The 18,594-nt window shown below is 41.4% G+C and overlaps 1 protein-coding gene and 1 long non-coding RNA gene across 2 annotated transcripts; both read left to right on the top strand.

The window, feature by feature from the left end:
- The first annotated feature begins 3,370 nt into the window (after nt 1-3,370).
- On the top strand, nt 3,371-11,375 carry LOC124045940 (YTH domain-containing family protein 1-like). The gene is made up of 6 exons (XM_046365771.1): nt 3,371-3,766; nt 4,327-4,351; nt 4,622-4,716; nt 5,031-6,629; nt 9,598-9,642; nt 9,814-11,375. Exons 1-6 carry the CDS (start codon nt 3,740-3,742, stop codon nt 9,841-9,843), a joined length of 1,821 nt encoding a protein of 606 aa, XP_046221727.1. The 5' UTR covers nt 3,371-3,739; the 3' UTR covers nt 9,844-11,375.
- A 268-nt stretch (nt 11,376-11,643) lies between these two features.
- Nucleotides 11,644-15,131, top strand: LOC124045112. The gene is made up of 3 exons (XR_006840788.1): nt 11,644-12,237; nt 14,003-14,264; nt 14,381-15,131. It is a non-coding gene; the product is annotated as an uncharacterized LOC124045112 (long non-coding RNA).
- Nucleotides 15,132-18,594: the final 3,463 nt, after the last annotated feature.

Consider the following 18,594-nt stretch of genomic DNA (forward strand, 5'->3'; position numbering starts at 1 on the left):
CATAAAACTGCCGTTTGACAAAAGTGCTGGCAAATCATCACCGCGATTCCAACCTGGCCTATTGACTTGCGCTGTCTTTCAGCTCCACCCAAACACGTGCACAATGGCGTGCGCAGGGTTTTCTGTGCCCGTGTTTTCCTGTTTGGTTATAGACTTCAAGTTTTTGGACTTGTCTTTTTAGTACTTCCATGGTCCACAATATAGGAACCAGTTATTTTAGGTCCTGTGGGCCTATGCAATGTTTGTGTATGACTCCAGGTGAAGGTTGCTTGAAAGTGAACAATTTGGGTGGATAGAATGAACAAATATTTGTTTTTGAGAAAATATCAATGAGCCCAAAAATGTTCTTGGTCCTGTGCACATAACATTGCTACTAAACATTTATGCATTGTCCCTTCCACCAGCACCAAAAACTACTGGCGTGTTACACTAGTGCAGTGTCGAGCGTCCTTAGCGCCACACCTAGCAGAGCATCAGAGTAGGGGAATTACTATGCCCTAATCAGGTAATGGAGTAGGCAAAAGCACGGCTGAAGGAAGTTCCATGCAATTAGGAGTCTGTATAATACTGTACACTTTCTTGAATTTGTTCTGGATTTGGGGACTGTGAAAAGACCCCTGGTGGCATGTCTGGTGGGATAAGTGTGTGTGTCACAGCTATGTGTAACAATTTGGGATTTTCAACACATTGTTTCTTATAAAAAGAAGAAGTTATGCAGTCAGTCTCTCCTCAACTCGTAGCCAAGAGAGACTGGCATACATAGTAAACTTGGCTAAAAAAGAAACGTCCTCTCACTGTCAACTGCGTTTATTTACTGCAAACTTAACATGTGTAAATATTTGCATGAACATAACAAGATTCAACAACTGAGACATAAACTGAACAAGTTCCACAGACATGTGACTAACATAAATGGAATAATGTGTCCCTGAACAAATGAGGGGTCAAAATCAAAAGTAACAGACCGTATTTGGTGTGGCCACCAACTGTACTAAGTACCGCAGTGCATCTCCTCCTCGTGGACTGCACCCAATTTGCCAGTTCTTTCTGTGAGATATTACCCCACTCTTCCACCAAGGCACCTGCAAGTTCCTGGACATTTCTGGGGGGAATGGTCCTAGCCCTCACCCTCCGATCCAACAGGTCCCAGACTTGCTCACTGGGATTGAGATCAGAGCTCTTCGCTGGCCATGGCAGAACACTGACATTCCTGTCTTGCAGGAAATCACACACAGAACGAGCAGTAAAGCTGGTGGCATTGTCATGCTGGAGGGTCATGTCAGGATGAGCCTGCAGGAAGGGTACCACATGAGGGAGGAGGATGTCTTCCCTGTAACACTCAGCGTTGAAATTGCCTGCAATGACAACAAGCTCAGTCCAATGATGCTGTGACACACCACCCCAGACCATGGAGGACCCTCCACCTCCAAATCGATCCCGCTGCAGAGTACAGGCCTCGGTGAAACGCTCATTCCTTCGACGATAATCGCAAATCCGACCATCACCCCTGGTGTGAAGAGCACTTTTTGCCAGTCCTGTCTGGTCTCGGATGGTGGGTTTGTGCCCATAAGCGACGTTGTTGCAGGTGATGTCTGGTGAGGACCTGCCTTACAATAGGCCTACAAGCCCTCAGTCCAGCCCCTCTCAGCCTATTGCGGACAGTCTGAGGACTGATGGAGCGATTGTGCGTTCCGCATCTTTCTTTTGGTGTTATTCAGAGTCAGTACAGAGTCGTCTTTAGTGTCCTAAGTTATCATAACTGGGACCTTATTTGCCTACCGTCTGTAAGCTGTTAGTGATTTAACGACCGTTCCACAGGTGCATGTTCATTAATTGTTTATTGTTCATTGAACAAGCATGGGAAACAGTGTTTAAACCCTTTACAATGAAGATCTGTGAAGTTATTTGAATTTATTTGGAATTATCTTTGAAAGACAGGGTCCTGAAAAAGAGATGTTTCTTTTTTTGCTGAGTTTATTTATATTAGCCCTCTGATTACAATTAAGAGCAAAACGTGCTGCTCTGTTTTGAGCCAGCTGCAGGTTAACTATGTCTTTCCTTGCAGCACTGGACCACACGACTGAACAATAATCAAGATTAGACAAAACTAGAGCCTGCAGTACTTGCTTTTTGGAGTCTGGTGTCAGAAAATCAGAGCATCTCTTTATTATGGCCAGAACTCTCCCCATCTTTACAACCATTGAATCTATATGTTTGATGACATACAGTAGTGTCACTCTGTAAAAATATGCATTTACACATACTATTGAAAATGGACCAAACCCTATAATTGTGTGTCCTACATTAATGTTAATGGAAAATTTGCATGAAAATTTGAGTCGTGCAAATTATCAAAGTTATGTATACAGATTTATAGTTAGGATTTGGACCTATGTGAAGGTATGAGTGTTCCTGTGTGTGTGCAGTTCATACATTAAATTCTAGATAGCAGAGGAAAATAAAGACATTTTATTAACTATCTTCAATATTGTGATAGAAATGAGCTAAAGTCAGTGGTTGTCATGTAAAAAAGCATCTTCTAATTTTTTAGGCCTACCTCTGAATTTTGTTTGAATTTGCGTGCCACTGATGGAAAAAAAGACCCTGTCTGTATCTTTAAGTGAATTTAGTTTGAATAAACTGCTTTTCTGTTAACCAATGTGTGCAGATATGTTTTTGACTCACATTCCTCATTTACTTGCCTTACTAAGTCGCTCTGGATAAGAGCGTCTGCTAAATGACTTAAATGTAAATGTAAATGTATTGATTTTTTAAAATTGCATGTTAACCATTGAGTATCACTGGCTATTATTTAAGTCCTGACTCAAGAGTCCAGTCCATCAAATCGGAATATTATAAAATGATTGCAGGGCTGTAGGTCTACTTGGAGCCTATAATAAATACACACAGCTTTACATTCTCTATATGAAACACTTATAACCAAGATATAACTTAATGTTTGTGAGAAACACAACAGAGTCTATAAAAAGTGTGGGTGGAAGGGGAAAAAAGCTCACTAAATGGCTTCAGTGCAATGTTTTATACAGAATATTTATAGTGACAGTCATCAAGATAATATACATGATATCTACATTGCTATTGAGAGTATTTTCTCTATTGTGAAGGTTGTACATGTTCTGATCAAAGCATTATTTTAATTGTAGTAGATTGTGCCTCAAATAAATCGTCCCTTTTCAGAATGTCCCCATCACTCTTCCGTGGGATTGGTTAGCGCGCTGACTCGTCATCGCGGCAGAGCATTAAATATCACAAGTGATATTTCTGAAACGCGATTACCGCAGTCCTCCTATTGAAGATGCATGACTTCCGACGTTTTGTCGTTGAGGCACCGCGCCTGGTGTGCCGCTGACGTCAATCCCTTCATTTAGACCCCGGATGAAACTGCTAGTGGGGGAAGTGAACAGGGCCATCAGCACAATAACTGCAATTTGGTGGATAAGGGGGGAAAATAAAAAATACATAGGATTAATCCTAACAGTGGACCCTTTGAAACCACCAGGACTATCTCCAAATTGGATTCACGTAAACATTGGGGGACTGGCAGAATTGAGCCTTGGAACAGTAGTTTGAGTTAGCTTGCTGCTGACTGTAACGAAGGAAAACATCTTGCTGATTAGCTTGCTAGCTACTGTACTGGGATACGAATAAAACGCAGGTTTTGAGGGAACGCGTCTAATTGAAACGCTCTACACAAATCCAGTGGCTTGCTTCATGAATTATGTCTGCTACAAGTATTGACCCTCAGGTAGGCAGACTGTATTTCCCGGAAAAAATCCACTCAGCGTCGACTCAAGGCCTTGCATTGAGGAAAGGTGGCTGGTTGTGCGCCCAATCCACCCATTGCTGAGATGTGATTCAATCTAGCTAGCTAACGTTAACTCCAATTTAGTTAGCAAGTTAGCCGCTAGCTAACACGTAATAAATCTGACATTTTTATACCAATAATAATTTGAAGCAATCGCCACGTTTTGTCCCTAGCGCTTAGCTAGTTAACGTTAGCTAGCTATGTGGTTTGCTACAAACCCAACATTATGTATTTCACATGTAATCTCCTTATTAATATTGTCAATATATTCTCAGTTTCAGCTGTTGCAGTGGTTTACCAGCTCTAGTAAATTGTGGTTCTGTGCTAACGCAATGTGTTTAGTTAGCTAGTAAACTGGTTGTTGGCAAGATAGTAAAGTTAAGTAACTAACGTTAATGTAAGCGAGCTTCTAATTTTCAGCGAGTGTGGGTTGGATGTTAATTAGACAGCTAAAACAGATTTCTCTCTTTTACATGTTAACCAATTACACGGGAATGAAGAATTCAAAAGGACAAGACGCTAAAGGTAAGATCACTTTAGTTACTGTTAGCTAGATCAATTTCGACTCATTAGGTAGACTGCGATTGCTCAGACCATGCACGGACTGAGTTACAAACAATGCAGCTGCGATGTAAATACAGTGCTGTCTTGTTATGTCAGTGATGCATGTGTTGTTATGCATTCGATGTCTTGCTGCTTTTACACACCCAAGTGTTAATCAGTACTGACTGAAAAGACATGTACATGTGTGTGTCTGTTTATTTGACACACATTGATAAATAACCCTACTATCAGTCTTTCCGGTTTCAGTGCAAAATGGCTCACTCCACCAGAAGGAAACTGTCCATGATAATGACTTTGAGCCCTATCTCACTGGCCAATCCAATCAGGTGAGTGACTTTTGAAATGTGTGTGTATCTGTGTCTGAATTAGAAAATAAAAAAGTGACTTGGCTGCAGGGAGGACCACAACTCGATATTGTCTCACAGGAGGACAGTACGTTTGCTTGGCTACATTGTTAGCTGATATTGTTATACATTTACATAATTAAAGATGATGCCTTAAGTACTGCACGCATGGCCCTTTGGTCCTAAAATCTGATTTTTTGGGGTATAAGCTGATGGTCATTGGGGTTTGTGATGTTGATATTTAGTTTGATGTATCAGGATTTCAAAATTGTATTTACACTCCTTTTTTTCTCTAGAACAACAGCTACCAATCCATGACTGACCCTTACCTGTCCAGCTACTATGCCCCCTCCATTGGATTCCCCTACCCCCTGAGCGAGGCACCTTGGTCCACCGGTGGCGACCCCCCGATCCCTTACCTGACCCCCTATGCGCCCCTTAGCAATGGAGACCACCACTTCATGCATGACACCGTTTTTGGCCAACCTGGGGGACTTGGCAGCAGCATCTACCCACATAGATTTAACTTTTTCCCTGAGAACCCAGCCTTCTCCACCTGGGGTACCAGTGGGTCTCAAGGCCAGCAGACTCAGAGTTCAGCCTATGGGGGCAGCTACAGCTACCCTCCCAGCTCCCTGGGGGGCACACTAGTCCCTGATGGTCAGACAGGGTTCCACAGTGACACTCTGAGCAAGGCACCAGGCATGAACAGCCTGGAGCAGGGGATGCTGGGGCTGAAGATAGGTGGGGATGTGTCGGGCAATGGCTCAGGCGTGAAGAGTGTGGGCTCTGTGATCGGCGGTGGTGCTGTGGCTCAGGCTGTTTCTACAGGCAATGGTGGAACACCAATTGGCATGCCCCCTCCTAAGCCCACGTCCTGGGCTGCTATCGCCAGCAAACCAGCCAAGCCACAGCAGCTGAAGGTCAAGCCAGGCATGCCCATGGGGGGAGCCCTGCCACCACCACCCATCAAACACAATATGGACATTGGGACATGGGATAACAAGGGGTCTATAAGCAAAGTGGCCCCTCCACTGTCCCACCACCAGCAGCAGCAGCTCCACTCTCATGGCCATGCCCACCTCCCCCACGGGCTACCCCCTCCCCCTCAGCAGTCTGTTCAATCTGCCCAGTCCCTTGTGCAGCAGATGACCATGGGCCCGCCCCCCCCACAGTCATACCAGAACCACAACTCAGCCCCACCCCCTCAGACCCGCTGGGTTGCTCCACGCAACCGTAACCCGGGCTACGGTGGGGGCAGCATGGACAGCAGCGGTTCCTCTAGTGGTGGGGGTGGAGGTGTGCCTCCAGGTTCTGGCCCAGGTCTAGAGAACCACCCTGTTCTGGAGAATCTGCGGGCTGCCCACAGCTACAACCCTAAGGAGTTTGACTGGAACCTGAAGAATGGCCGCGTGTTCATCATCAAGAGTTACTCTGAGGACGACATCCACCGTTCCATCAAGTACTCCATCTGGTGCAGCACAGAGCATGGTAACAAGCGTCTGGACTCAGCCTTCCGTGCCATCAATGCCAAAGGCCCTGTCTATTTGCTGTTCAGCGTCAATGGCAGCGGCCACTTCTGTGGCGTGGCAGAGATGCTCTCGCCCGTGGACTACGGCACCAGTGCTGGCGTTTGGGCGCAGGACAAGTGGAAAGGCAAGTTTGACGTGGACTGGCTGTTTGTGAAAGACGTGCCTAATAGCCAGCTGAGGCACATCAGGCTGGAAAACAACGACAACAAGCCGGTGACCAACTCTAGGGACACTCAAGAGGTCCCTCTGGAGAAGGCTAAGCAGGTGCTCAAGATCATCGCAACTTACAAACACACCACCTCCATCTTTGATGACTTCTCCCACTATGAGAAAAGACAGGAAGAAGAGGAGGTTGTCAGAAAGGTAATCATAATTACCGTCTCTTGTTGATCACAAAGATCCTAAACTAACTGATCACAGATAGGTTTCATCCATTTTTGTAAAGACCCCCCTTCCCCAAAAAAAAATGTATTCAGAACCAAGACCTTTTTCCACATTTTGTTACAGTACAGCCTTATTCTAAAATTGATACGTTTATTTACTCATCAATCTACACACTACCTCATAATGACAAAGCAAAACATTTAATTTTAGCAAATGTATAAAAATAACAAAGAAATTAAATATCAGATTTACAAAAGTATTCACACCCTTTACTCAGTACTTTGTTGAAGCACCTTTTGGTAGTGATTACAGTCTCAAGTCTTGGGTATGATGCTACAAGCTTGGCACATCTGTATTTGGGGAGTTTTTCCTATTGTTCGCAACAGATCCTCTCAAGCTCTGTCAGGTTGGGTGGGGAGCATCGCTGCACAGCTATTTTCAGGACTCTCCAGGGATTGTGTTCAAGTCTGGGCTCTGGCTGGGCCACTCAAGGACATTCAGTGACTTGTCTCGAAGCCACTCCTGCATTGTCTTGGCTGTGTGCTTAGGGTTGTTGTATTGTTGGAAGGTGAACATTTGCCCCAGTCTGAGGTCCTGAGGTCTCTGGAGCAGGTTTTCATCAAGGATCTCACTGTACTTCCCAGTTGCTGAAAAACATCCCCACAACATGATGCTGTCACCACCATGCTTCACTGAAGGGATGGTGCCAGGTTTCCTTCAGATGTGGTGCTTGGCAATTAGGGTGAAGAGTTCAATCTTGTTTCTCATTGTCTTAGGTGCCTTTTGGCAATCTCCAAGCGGCTGTCATGTGCCTTTTACTCAGGAGTGGCTTCCGTCTGGCCACTCTACTATCAAGGCCTGATTGGTGGAGTGCTGCAGAGATGGTTGTCCTTCTGGAAGGTTCTCCCATCTCCACAGAGGAACTCTGGAGCTCTGTCAGAGTGACCATCTGGTTATTGGTCTCCTCCCTGGCCAAAGCCCTTCTACCCCGATTGCTCAGTTTGGTCGGGCGCCCAGTTCTAGGACGAGTCTTGGTGGTTGTAAACTTTTACCATTTAAGATTGATGGAAGCCACTGTGTTCTTGGAGACCTTCAATGTTGCAGAAATGTTTTGGTACCATCCCCAGATGTGCCTCCACACAATCCTGTCTCGGACCTCTACGGACAATTCCTTTGACCTCTTGGCTTGGTTTTTGCTCTGACATGCACTGTCAACTGTGGGAGCTTTTTTTTATATAGACAGGTGTGTGCCTTGCCAAATCATGTCCAATCAATTTAATTTACCACAGGTGGACTCCAATCAAGTTGTAGAAACATCTCAAGGATGATCAATGGAAACAGGATGCACCTGAGCTCAATTTCAAGTCTCATAGCAAAGGGTCTGAATACTTTTGTAAGTAAGGTATGTATAAAAATATATATACACTACCGTTCAAAAGTTTGGGGTCACTTAATGTCATTGTTATTGAAAGAAAAGCAACAAAAATGGGCCATTAAAATAACCTAAAATGGGCCTCCCGGGTGGCGCAGTGGTTAAGGGCGCTCTACTGCAGCGCCAGCTGTGCCACCAGAGACTCTGGGTTCGTGCCCAGGCTCTGTCGTAACCGGCCGCGACTGGGAGGTCCGGGGGGCGAAGCACAATTGGCCTAGCGTCATCCGGGTTAGGGAGGGGTTGGCCGGTAGGTATATCCTTGTCTCATCGCGCACCAGCGACTCCTGTGGCGGGCTGGGCGCAGTGCGCGCTAACCAAGGTTGTCAGGTGCACAGTGTTTCCTCCGACACATTGGTGCGGCTGGCTTCCGGGTTGGATGCGCACTGTGTTAAGTGCGCATCCAATCTTCACTGTGTTGTAAATGACTATTGTAGCTGGAAACGGCATTTTTTTTATTCCAAAGGAATGTTGTGTTAGCTAATCCAAGTTTGTCATTTTAAAAGCCATTGATCATTGGAAAAACCTTTTGCAATTATGTTAGCACAGCAGAAAACTGTTGTTCTGATTTAATGAAGCAAGAGTATCTGGAGCGTCAGCATTTGTGGGTTCGATGACAGGCTCAAAATGGCCAGAAACAAAGAGTTTCTGAAGCTCGTAGGTCTATTCTTGTTCTGAGAAATTAACGCTATTCCATGCGAGAAATTGCCAAGAAACTGAAGATCTCGTACAACGCTGTGTAATACTGCCTTTACAGAATAGCGCAAACTGTCTCTAACCAGAATAGAAAGAGGAGTGGGAGGCCCCGGTGCACAACTGAACAAGAGGACAAGTACATTAGTGTCTAGTTTGAGAAACAGACGCCTCACAAGTTCTCAACTGGCAGCTTCATTAAATAGTACCTGCAAACACCAGTCTCAACATCAACAGTGAAGAGGCGACTCTGGGATGCTGGCCTTCTAGGCAGACTGGCCAATAAAAAGAAAAGATTAAGATGGGTAAAAGAACACACACTGGACAGAGGAACTCTGCCTAGAAGGCCAGCATCCCGGAGTTGCCTCTTCATTGTTGACATTGAGGCTGGTGTTTTGCAGGTACTATTTCATGAAGCTGCCAGTTGAAGGCTTGTGAGGCATCTATTTCTGAGGCATCTGTTTCTTAATTAAACGAGACACTCAACTTTTGAATGGTAGTGTATATTCAACTTTTTTTTAAACTTTGCTTTGTCATTATGGGCTATTCTATGTTGATTGAGGAAAATGTTTTATTTAATTTTAGAATAAGGCTGTAATGTAACAAAATGTGGAAAAGGGGAAGGGGTCTGAATACTTTCCAAGTGCAGTGTATATCTCCTTTTTACATAGGGATGATTAAAAAAAATATTGGGACAACCTGAGTTTTGTATTACTTGATTTGTCCCATCACAGACCAAGTGTCTACCGTTTTGTATTTGTTTGCTGTTTTTATTGTTTTGTGGAGGAGGTGTAACCATCCCTAAATGCCTCCTTCTTTCAACAGACCTATGAGCCAGCTCCAATACAGAGAGGGTCTCGACTTGATCAGGTAAAGAACCTTTTCTGAGTGTTTCACCTTTTATTCGGCGTCTGCCCATCAAGACATTGTTCCCTATGTCTCTAAGGAAATAATAAACCATTGTAGGGGGGTGGAAGATTTTATTCAGTGAAGTTTTTCTAATGGTAACACTTTTGTTATTTCTTCCCCTCCCCACCCAAGGAACGCCAAAACCGAAGTAAACCACAATAGAGGAATGCTCCTTATAGCTTGATCAATGGTTATACTTGGATGGACATAATGGAATTTAGATGATGAAAAAAGAGGACATAAAGAAATTGTCAACTCCTATTTATTTTGGCCCACATCAAACTTTGAGCCACACTGCTTCTGGTCCGGTTCCCAGTCTCTAAGTCGTGCGCAGGGATGAAGTCAGTTTCCATTAATCAAATTGCTTCATCCTTATTTGTTTTCTTTCTTTCTGTATTTTTAGCCTGGCAGGTCTTTATTTGCTATACTCCCACACTCACATCCTTAACTGAGTAACAAATATCTGCACTTCTTTAACAAAATCTAACATGCTGCTGATATTCAGTGACTGTTCAACTTGTGGTGGTGTGAGTGTTGGAGAAACGTTAAGTGCTTGTATTGGTTGTTCTGATTTTAGGAAGAGTGAATGCGACAATTAACTGAATCTTGACAAATGTTTGATAACTGTACTTGGCCAGTTTTATTTTGCATAATCAAAATAAACTGTTCTGTTATGCCCTTCTTGTCCATGTGAGGGTGGTCTTGTGGCTTGGTAGAAGATGTGAAAAGCTTCTGCAAATGATGCATATAATGGATAATGTGAAAGGCTGTGACATTAGAACATTTTAATGTTTAAAAAAAAGAACTATTTTTTAAATTAGGTATCACTTGGCTTAACACTGTTGTGACAACAATTTGTTGAAGAAGAGATACAATATGTTTGTTTTTTTTTATTTGTTTTTTTTCAGTGGAGCCTTAACACTTTTTCTGACAACAGTGTCAATGAAACTCTATTTGCTGTACTGTAACTCAAGTGTGTCAGCAAAAAGATTCAGGGGAAAGATGTCTAGAACATCTGCTCTCAAAGGAGGTCCCTTTCTTTTTTTCTTGATGGGTTGGAAATGTAAACTGTCTTGAGTTCAAGTTCTTAGCCGGACAATACTATTGTTGTCTTATTTTAAATCATAGTTGTTACTTTTCTCTGTTCCCCATCATTCCAACAACGGGGTCAATGAAACTAAGTCATTTTGGGGACAAATGTAGCATGTACTGCTTTTAAAATCAAGATAGCCATGTCACTCTGTTTCTTATCCTTGTCCTTTTCTTAACAGATTTAAAGCATTGATATAACCCTTCCACTTCATCCTCAGAAATGTTAAGCTTTAATGTACTGGCAATGCTAACTGAGAACGCCTCAAATATGTAATCTTAAAATTAATTTGACTGATTTAATGTCAAGTGTATGAAAACCCAGAGAATAGTATATATGGTATCTGTGTGTGATTTCTTTTTTTCCGGGACCTGCTTGCTGTACTGTGTATGTCTGTATGCGAAAGACAGAGGGGAGTGTGATTTATTGAGGGAATCAGATGTATGTAATGGTATTGGAAATTATTCATTCATGAGAATATATACAAATTTAAGAAAGCAAATGTTTAAGTCACCCCTGAATTTAATATGCGTTGTATCGAAGGTCACTATCACATTCTTAGATTTGATCATGGTCATTATTAAAGGTATACTATCTATTGTAAGTGTTTTTGGTTTGTTCTATTGTGAGTGAAAAGTAACTATGTCTGCATCTACAGCAACCTCAATAATGTTTGCCACCTAGCTAACATTAGCCATAACAAATTGGAATCCGTAACATATCATACGTTTTGCTAAATCTATCATACAAAATGGATTAGGGACATCCACAAATTAATACATATTAAAAACGTACTTTATCATACTATATGGAAAGTCTCGGATTTACGGACAAAATACAAAATTATCGAGGGGGGGGGTGCGAGGTGACGACGACCCACGTTTGTTAGATGAGAGAGTGGTGCCTGAAGTATGGACGTTGCCATTTCAGACCTGGGTCAAAAACACATAAGATACTTACTTGTACTCTCTGATAAAACCAACGGTATAGTCTCAAAAGTCCCAAACCCAAAAGACCTTTTATTCAGTTTTGAATCCATGATCCATAAAAACAAACTGAACTGTAGGCCTACATAATTCACAGCACATCAAACCAAGGCTAATGGATTACGTAAAATGTGTTCATATACTTTTCCCGTGTTTGATCACCAGAGCTCATAGCCTACAACTATGTTTCTTACCACTGAAGTAACTATGTAGAAATGTTTTGTTTGCCTAAAATACAATCACTTCAATTATTTGGATCGACGTTAACGTGATTCCTCTCTTGGCATTCACCGCGTGCCTTAATTGTATTGCTATTAAATCAAGGTCCGGCGTGAACACGAAAAGTGGTAATCCTACCCCCAAAACACTCGCTCAGTTTACCTATAAATTGTCCTCAATTGCAGATTGATTGCTTCATTAGATTAATGCCAATAACCACTACTCCAGTGTTCAGGAGTCGTGAGCTAAATTTAAATTGAGGTAATGTTTAGAGTAGTTAATTACTTTCTTGCCATTTAGTGGTGTAGCTAACTGCTGCAACCTGGTCTCGAGAATTTTGTATTTTGTCCGTAAATCCGAGACTTTCCATATAGTATGATAAATTACGTTTTTCATATGTATTAATTTGTGGATGTCCCTAATCCATCTTGTATGATAGATTTTGCAAAACGTATGATATGTATGATACGGATTCCAATTTGTTATGGCTAATGTTAGCTAGGTGGCAAACATTATTGAGGCTTGGGGTTAAGGTTATGAGTCAGGTTAAAGGGTTAGGCAGGGATGCAAACTAGTCACATTTCACATAACCAATTCGCTATAATATTAACTGGTATACGACTCCTTGTCATTCAAGTTATAATGCGTTATTTGCTTACTGGACCCTGGCAATCTGTGAAATGTTAACTAGCTAACGAACGTTTCTACTATCTGTGAACTAATGTTTTCTTTCTGCAGTATGTAGTTAATTTTCAGAATGAGAGAATTAGGGGAAAATGATGGGCCTGGCTTAAACTGGATGCCACTATAGAGGTGAAAGGAACACCACACACTTTTTCAATACAGTGATTAAAAGAGGTATGCCAGGTGTACTCTCTGCCTGAAAGAGATCAATTATGCCAACAAAGGGTATCATGCTCTGCATGCAGAGGCAGAAAGTGTACAATTGTAATAATGTTCATTGTAGCCCAAAGATTTTGCTTAAGTTGTGTTGAACTTGACAGTAACACTTGTGTGTGTGTGAGGGGGGATAATACACATTTTTACTCAGTGAACATTATTTTTGCACACATGTAGTCTTGTGCACTTGATCAATGTCTACTATAGTTGCCATTATAATAGAGCAAACATAGAATGCCTGTTGTTTCATTCTATTTCTACTTTAAGATGTTATTCCCCCAAGTGCAATACTTAGATGTGTGTGTGTGGTCACAAGTGTTCTAACTGCAATATTAGTGTATTGTTTTTCTCAAAACTTGAGTGTAATTTGCAGTAAAGTCTAGGCAACAAATAACATTGGATTGCTTTCTTTTTTTTTTTTAGCTGTGAGTTATGTTCACACTGACCACTTTTTGTTTTACACACAGACTGACCATGTAGATCATATTCTTTGTTGTTTAATTAGCTGAAACATGCATTTCCCCCTCGCAGGGATTTATTGCATGTTTCAGTGCAACAAAAAAAAGTGTCACCTTTTTGGGCCCTCACCAGTTTGCATCCCTGGTTAAGGGAAGGGTTAGCTGAAAGGTTTAAGGGTAGGGTTAGCTAAAAGGGTTAAGGGTATGGTTAGCTAAAAGGGTTAAGGGTAGGGTTAGCTGAAAGGGTTAAGGGAAGGGTTAGCTGAAAGGGTTAAGGGAAGGGTTAGCTGAAAGGGTTAAGGGAAGGGTTAGCTGAAAGGGTTAAGGGTAGGGTTAGCTAAAAGGGTTAAGGGAAGGGTTAGCTAAAAGGGTTAAGGGTAGGGTTAGCTAAAAGGGTTACGGGTAGGGTTAGCTAAAAGGGTTAAGGGAAGGGTTAGCTAACATGCAAAGTAGCAAAAATATATGAAGTAGTTGTTACATCTGTTACACTGTTACATCCAATACCTGTTTGCCTGAGGTTGATGCCATGCAGGTGCTTGTAATGAGATTCTAACACTCAAACTTTGGGTTGCTAGATGTCTGCGTTATTGCCTTAAGTAACCTGTCTTATGTACCATGCTAAACTGTTTATTTATTTTTACATTTTTTTACATACAATCTACCTGCAGTGAAGCCGTTCAAAATGTATGTTGCATTCAGTCATCTAGCAGACTCCCATCCAGAGCGACCCAAGGAGCAACCAGGGTCAAGCGTCCAGCCCAAGGGCACGTCGAGAGATCTCCCACCAAGTCAAATCGGGGACCCGATCCAGCAACATATCGGCCACCGGCCCCATTTCCCAACCATCCAAGACCCCCCCCCCCCCCCCCCCCCCCACACAATTCCTTGAGAGCTGCCCTTCAACCATCCGAGATGGCCTCAGGCAAACAGGTAATGGATGTAACAGTGTTGCCCCTCAGTGTCATTGAAACATACTTTTTTGTTGTTGTTTATTTAGACTTTATTTTTTACTTTTATCTTTGACTGTCATTCTATCCCACACCCAGCAACTCCACTCCCACTTGTCTTCAGTTCCACATCTCAACCCCCAGCTTCCCTCAGCCCATTCCATCCATCTCTGCTGATCACCCTCAGCCCATTCCATCCATCTCTGCTGACCACCCTCAGCCCATTCCATCCATCTCTGCTGACCACCCTCAGCCCATTCCATCCATCTCTGCTGACCACCCTCAGCCCATTCCATCCATCTCTGCTGACCACCCTCAGCCCATCCCATCTATCTCTGCTGACCACCCTGAGCCCATTCCATCCATCTCTGCTGGTCACCCTCAGCCCATTCCATCCATCTCTGCTGACCACCCTCTTCGGATTTCTATGCGCCATATAGCTTTCAACTATGCTGTGATGTTTAACATACAATTTGAATCTATCTAATTGAATAGAATCCACAGTTTGCAAGTTGAAGATAAATACTCTTACTAAGAGTATTAGTATATTAGTAATTGACTGACCAGATCTCCCAACAATGCTATTTCTAGGGTCAATTTTAGATGAATGGCTTTTTCAGCCATTTCTCAACCTGAGACCAGAACAAATGGTCTATTGATTCTGTATTCTCACAACAAAATCTGCAGAGCTGTGACATTTGTATGCCCCAAATATTAAACATTTTGTTGGTGCCAAGAATTCTGTTCAATAATTTTAGCTGAAGAGCACAATGTCTTCAATTAATCTTACGTTGTTTTATATATAAACGCATACACCCTTTGCAATGGAATCGGTATATCAAAAATCTCTTCCCAGATATTTTGTAATCTGTATGGCACAGCTGTCAACATCCTGGTCCTCAAATGAAACTGGTATACTTTCCTATTTATGCTATTTTTGTTACCTCCGCCAGTTTTGATCCTTTATATTGGGCAGACAGACCAGTTCCCTACCTCCTCCCGTTGCCACCCATCTCCTCCATTTTTGGGGTAATGTACATTACATTTACATTTAAGTCATTTAGCAGACGCTCTTATCCAGAGCGACTTACAAATTGTAATCAATTGGTTGTAATCTTAAGCAGAACTTCCCATACAATTTTGATAGCTCCATGAAAGACATAACTGTAACATTCCAATTTACAATATCATTTAAAAACAAACCCTTTTCAAACATAGAACAAATATTTTTTATATCTTTTCGAGGGGATGACATTGTAACCAGCCCTGCAATGCTTGTTCGAAAAAGAGAGACACTTTCAACAATGATTAATTTTCAATTCATCGAAAATGAGACATGGCAATCTGCACAAAGGCAAAAAGGCCATTTTTAAACAGTGGACATGTTTTCTCAGTAATCTACATGAGAATAATTGTTTGTATAAGTGAAGCTTTTAGAGAGAGGTGTAGTGCTTTTATAATCTCAAACCACCCAGATCATATTCATTATATAGATACTTCATCTTGTCTGGTTTAGCATCTCAGATAAAGTGAAATATTCTTTACTCCAATGATTTGAAAAACGAATCATCAGGAGTAGGCAGCACCATAAGTAAGTGAGTAACCTGATATATGACTAAGGAGTCATTTTTCCATAAATTTACAGGTATTTACCCCTCCATGTTTGCAGGATCTATTTTTACTAGTTTTCTATTTCTCTAAAAAGTTGTGCTCATATCTTTTGAGATATGAATACCAAGTACGTCTACTTTACTGTCAGCCCATTTTATAGGTAAACTGTGGGGTAAAGTTGTGTTTTTTAAATATCAAATACATAATATGATACACTTATTATAATTAGGCCAGAAAAGTTATCTAGATCTTCAATGAGAAATTTGCAAGGATCTAGCTTGCAGACTTAATATAAAACTTGAGTCATCTTCATACATGTACACCTTTGTTTTTAAACCTTGGATTTCTAATCCTCTAATATTATTTTAATAGCTAGCATTTCGATGACCATAACAAATAGATATGGTGACAGGGGGACAGCCTTGTTTAACTCCTCTTGATAGTTAAAAACTCTGAGAAGTAGCCACAATTTACTATTTTACACCTGGGGTTGCAAAACATTACTTTTACCCATTGAATAAGAGACTCACCAAAGTGAAAATAATCGATGTATATATATAATCCAGTTTTACTCTATCAAAGGCATTTTCAAAATCCGCTATGAAGGTAAAACTATGCATTTCGAAAGTATTTTTGCATCACACATTGAAGTGTAAGAGGCCTCCAATTTTTTAGATGGACTGAATCTTTATATTTGCCATCTGGGTCTTGTTTTAATAATAGGCAAATTCCGACTTTCCTGCTGATTACCTGACAGACTACCATTTATAAAAGAGTAGTTCAAACAAGCTAATAATGGAGCTATGAGTATATAAAAAAGGCTTGCCATCAAGCCCTGGGGTTTTTCCAGACTGATAGGATTTAATAGCCTCAAAAGGTTATTCCTCTGTAGTTTGGACTTTGCACGGATCTTTTTGTCTTTGTTAATTTTACATTTTTGATATTATTTGGAAATAATTCCTTAGAGTAATCGTCATTCTGAGGTTTAGGATGAGACAGAAAATAAAATATATGCTTAAAATATTTAGCTTCCTCTTTTAAAATATAATTTGAAGAATCATGGATGACTCTGTCTTTAGTAACGGGTTTCTGCGAATTATTTTTGGTAGCATTCCATGCCAAAGGTAACATATAATAATTTGAATGTCCCTGATTTACATGTACTATGTTACTTCTACGTTAATGAGACCATGCTGAACGGCTCGAACTACAGTAGGCCTAGTCTTTTTGAAAATAACACATGGGTGAAGTAGGCAATTTCCTTTCTTTTTCGGCATTAGACCTGCCTCATTCTCACTTGAAACATCGTTTTTATGTTTAACAGGCCAACTTACACTCTCTGTTAACATATGACCCCAGAGTGATATATTCTTGCAATTTGTAGTCAATTACATTTCAGATTTACATATAGCTAATTTTTCACGAAGTAGTTTGGATGTACTGAACTATGCTTTATCAAAGTAATTTGAGTTAAAAGAAGATCCATTTTTTTAGTGTAGTTTAACTTCTTCCAGTGTGATGTAATTGGTAAACTATTTTTTGAGGACCTTCCCCTACACTGACCGTTTCCAAATCACCATTACCTCACACCTGTTTTTAGATTACAAGGGACATAGTACTAAACAACGGACAGTGCGAGCCAGCAATACTGGAGAATGAGCATTTGGCGCAGGCTATTACAATTAATTTGATGTAGCCTAGCATCCTATATCTCGTGAATCCGCAGCGTCAGACAAAACACCAGTCAGTGTCCAATGTCCATACCACATTGGTCCAGTTACATCAGGGTGCCACTATAATTATAGAAACATTTACATCTCTGATGCACCACGGACTCCAATATGCGCGAGTGATTTTAGCAAGCGAGACCTCACTGTCGATGTTAACTGCACCCTTGTTGTACAACCTTCTATCCGGAGAATGATGTAGTATCGTAGCCTACTAGGCCTATGGAATATGGTCCATAGTCGGCTATCGAATACATAGAATAAGCTAAGCCTATAACAATGGTCCAGGCATCCGCAGCCCCAGCACCACTCCAGCCATGATAACGCATAACCGGAGAGAGGACATCGCTTCAAATACATGTGCCCTATATATTAACCTTGATTGTCCGAAACAGTAGTTGCGTAGTCCACTTGCTTTGTTTTCATCATCTCTGACCCAGTCTAGAAGGATTTGCGTCTCTTCTCATCCCAGACACTCGTCCTCTTCCGCCGAATTGAATGCAATGCTTGAAGATTAGATGCAACTGACATCAAGAAGGGGTCAAACTCCCCCCACCATAAACCATCCGCGAAATGTTCTTGCGATGAGCGGTTGACATTTTGCAGAACAGTTTACGGTTCATTTCCAGTGTTCATAATAACCATAATATCCGATTATTATGTAATTTTATGACTTTCTTAAACCTACCTGATGATAGATAGACACCTTGTGGGGCAAGTAGTGCATCGACGATAACACCTCCCCAACCAACCTGGTCTCAGAGCATTTTGTGTTATTCTGTATGTCACTCCATTTTGTATATGTTATGTTTAGTATGGTATGTATTCATTTGTGGATGTGCATCACCCATTTCATATGATGTGTTACAAATTAAAATTCACATTATCTGTTCAATTTAATTATCACATTAAATTTGCTAAATGTACAATACCTTATAAATTTGCTACAAATTTGCAAAACATATATTCTAGCTA

This window comes from Oncorhynchus gorbuscha, linkage group LG10 (assembly GCF_021184085.1).
Source record: "Oncorhynchus gorbuscha isolate QuinsamMale2020 ecotype Even-year linkage group LG10, OgorEven_v1.0, whole genome shotgun sequence".
Taxonomy (NCBI): domain Eukaryota; kingdom Metazoa; phylum Chordata; class Actinopteri; order Salmoniformes; family Salmonidae; genus Oncorhynchus; species Oncorhynchus gorbuscha.

Coding starts and splice junctions, on each gene's coding strand:
- LOC124045940 (XM_046365771.1), top strand. CDS start 3,740: ATGTCTGCTACAAGTATTGACCCTCAG. Junction 6,630..9,597: donor AAGAGGAGGTTGTCAGAAAG/GTAATCATAATT, acceptor TTCTTTCAACAG/ACCTATGAGCCAGCTCCAAT. Junction 9,643..9,813: donor GAGGGTCTCGACTTGATCAG/GTAAAGAACCTT, acceptor TCCCCACCCAAG/GAACGCCAAAACCGAAGTAA.